The sequence below is a fragment of the Papilio polytes genome, unplaced genomic scaffold (assembly GCF_000836215.1).
Source record: "Papilio polytes unplaced genomic scaffold, Ppol_1.0 DF824150.1, whole genome shotgun sequence".
NCBI lineage: Eukaryota > Metazoa > Arthropoda > Insecta > Lepidoptera > Papilionidae > Papilio > Papilio polytes.
The window spans coordinates 139,069-142,325 of NW_013525054.1; the positions used below are offsets into that span (position 1 = coordinate 139,069).

General features: G+C 40.7%; 1 protein-coding gene across 1 annotated transcript in view; it reads right to left on the reverse strand.

Moving 5' to 3' along the window:
• LOC106111696 overlaps positions 1–3,257 on the reverse strand; it is a 17,274-nt gene that overhangs the window by 9,491 nt on the left and 4,526 nt on the right. The window contains exon 2 of the mRNA XM_013293844.1: positions 5–490. Coding sequence (XP_013149298.1) covers positions 5–490 — 486 coding nt within the window. The remainder of the gene's footprint in view (positions 1–4; positions 491–3,257) is intronic.

A 3,257-nucleotide genomic window follows, 5' to 3' on the forward strand; every position in this document is an offset into this window, starting at 1 on the left:
CGGCGGGCACGTCGCCGGGGAAGAACTCGGGGCGGTGTCCCGTAGTAAGCCACATGCGCAGCTGTTCGTCAAGCTCCTCCAACTCGCCCAGCTCCTCGAGGTCCTTCAGCACCTTGTCGAAGGAGGAGCTGATGCCCTTGAACCCTTGCAGCAAGAACTCCACGCCCGAGCGCACCCTGCACACGTTAACCGCGGGCACCGCGCCCTCCAAGTCTACCCTCAGGTTGGGGTAGATCGTGACGAAGCTCTGCAGCCAGTCCTGGTTCCTCGTAACCTTGGTGACGATCTCCGCCACCTCGGGCTGACCCTTGACTCTGCTGGCCGTCCAGCTAGCGGCGACACCCAGCCTGTGGAACTCCTCAAACAGCTGCTCGCCCGCGCGGAACCATTCAGTGATCAGCCTCCCTTTTATTTCTTTGGGCGCCTTTTCGAATTTGACGAGATGCTGCACGACGTTCTTCAATCTCTGATTCATATCAGATCCCATCACCTGAAATTATATTTTATTTACAACAATACATTTAGGCGATTTCTGCAACCGAGCAACGATTACGAATGTGGTAATTCCGAGTCTATACGAACTACGTAGGCTTATTAAATTGATAAAAAGCAGATACGATCCGTAGTAGCCAAAATAGAGAGATAGCAAAATATCGTTTGAAGATTTAAAACACGACGCGGGACTTCCCCGACAAATTGTAACTATCACGTAACAATTATCGTCATATCATCAGCATTACACCGGACAGATTGGTGCCATAAATATACTAATTACGAACATTTGCACGTTTTACAATAATCACCGACAACTTTTACGATATAGGCGAGAAATTTTATCTCTGCATATAATAAAATTGGAGTGTCAGTTTGTAATCTCATAAGAAAAATTCCATATTTTGGGAAGATGATGGAAGATTGCAGTTAAAATTTTTTTGTCTGTCTGTCTGTCTGCAAGCCGCGTTTGTTCCGGGTAACCTCCGAAACGGCTAGGCCGATTTCGACCACACTTTCACTGAAGGGTAGCTGACATAGACGGGCATATTTATAGGCTCCATTTTTTATTTTAATATTGCGTTGACAAAGTCGGGGGCAACATCTAGTTTTCAATACAATTCACGAATCGTTTAAGACTTGAAAATATATCAGAATATGTGCCTGCAAGTAGTAATTTTATAGCTAAACAAACTTGACTTCTCTCCTTCAAAATTCCGCGAACCTTGTATACAAACGCATGGATAAATAAACATGGAGTCCAGTAATGGCTCGCCGGCCGCGCCTCGTCTGCTATAAATAGATACGACTGAAACCGATATAAACATTGTGTGCAAAATGTTACATATCAATGTTTATGATGTATAAATTGTTTTAAATTATTACAGAGTTCAAAGTTATCACTTTATACACTTTGAATAAAACAACAATCTAGTTCCTAGTATTGTGCAAACTACCTACACGTTCGTACTTCGTTCACCAAACATTATAAGCATACTTGGGAGGTTTAGATGAATGGATGGATGGATATTTGTTAGTTTCTAGCCTAAACTGAATGGATCTAGATTAAATTTGGCATAAGTTGTAGTCTGGAAGAATACATAGGTTATCTACTTTTGGTTTTTTTAATACCACACATTATCTCAAAGACCTACGCAGTAACGGTTTTAAAGTTAGTAACATTTCTACAAGCTCCGCTCCTTTGGGCGGACGTGTAAATAAGTTGTCCTAACAGTAATAATCCAACCTGTAGAGCCCTGGGCGGTCGCCCAAGCGCACCCTACCTTTGACTATTTAAGAATCATACCAAGAAAAAACTTTAACAAAAAATTATGTTTTGAATATACATGGTATAATTTGCATTTATTAACAATTTGCATTTTTTCAATCATTGACATGAGACGTGCGCAGACGAGCAATGCATTATTATAGTGATAACAAGCCACACAAGTTGAGTGATAAGTTACATTATATCTAAGCTAATTCAAGTTAATAAAACGGTCTGTTACCAACATTATAAAGAGGAATGAGTTGTTTTTTTATACGTATTGAAATAACTCAAAAACTATTAGGTAGATGTCAAAAATTATTTCACCACTAGCTGTTTCCCGCGCAGTATTAAAATAACAAGGTAGTATTATAAAGCCTGTCTATGTCAGCTACTCTCCAGTGAACGCAAATACATCATCTTCCCGAAATCTGGAATTTTTCTCTTGATATTACAAACAGACACTCCAATTTTAGTACATGTATAGATATAGATAAAAACGAATTACTAATATTATAAATGCGAAAGTTTAGATGGATGGATGTTTGTTAGAGTTTGTAGCTTAAATGAGTCCTTCAATAAGCGAGCCTATCATTTCCTCAAAGACCGGCAACGCATCTGTAGTTCCTCTGGTGTTGCGGATGTCCATGGGCGTCGTTGACCACCTTAGTGTTCACGCCGCTGGTTTGCCCGCTTTTATTATAAAAAAAAACCTCCGGAATAGATCTTGATGAAATTTAACATAGACGTAGAAGGTGGTCTGGAAGAACTCATGGGCTACTTACTTTTTTTTTAAATTTCACGCGGACAAAGTCGCAGACGAAAGCTAGTAATGAAATAAACACTACAACACTAAGCACAAATAGCAGCCAACGTCTGTTAATAACAAACATACAAATATACATCGACTCTTCAGATATGACTTCAAAGAAAATTGCTATATTCTATTGACACAAAGCTCTGATAAACGATAAGGTAGCAATTTATTTACATAAGCAGTTATAAGGAAATCTAATGTTATTTTAATCTATAAAAACGCATTTCAATAGATAACACTGAAGTCTTATCATCATTTTATATAGATGTAGTTCGCGACTTCGCCCGGGGGAATAAAATGCCTTTTTTATAATATAAAGTGGCAAACGAGCAAGCGGCCACCTGAATCCGCCAAAATGACGAAGCGACCGCTGCCCATAGACATCCGCAATCGCAGATGCGTTGCCCATCCTAATCCGACGGAAAAGGAGACGCACATAGAGGATATTGCCCCTTTCTATGCATCTCCTCCACCGTCAAATCCACTTCCCCTTCCCATCCTCTCCTTATAAGAAAAGGGTGGTAAAAAGAAAGGGACTTAAATTAGGCCTCCAGCACCACACTCATCAGACGAAACACGGAATTGCTTCCATTAACAGTGGTAGAGCCCGCTTTAACATCTTCGCACGAATGGGCCGGCTCGCCCGGTGCAATACCACGACCACACAGAAAACAGGCGTGA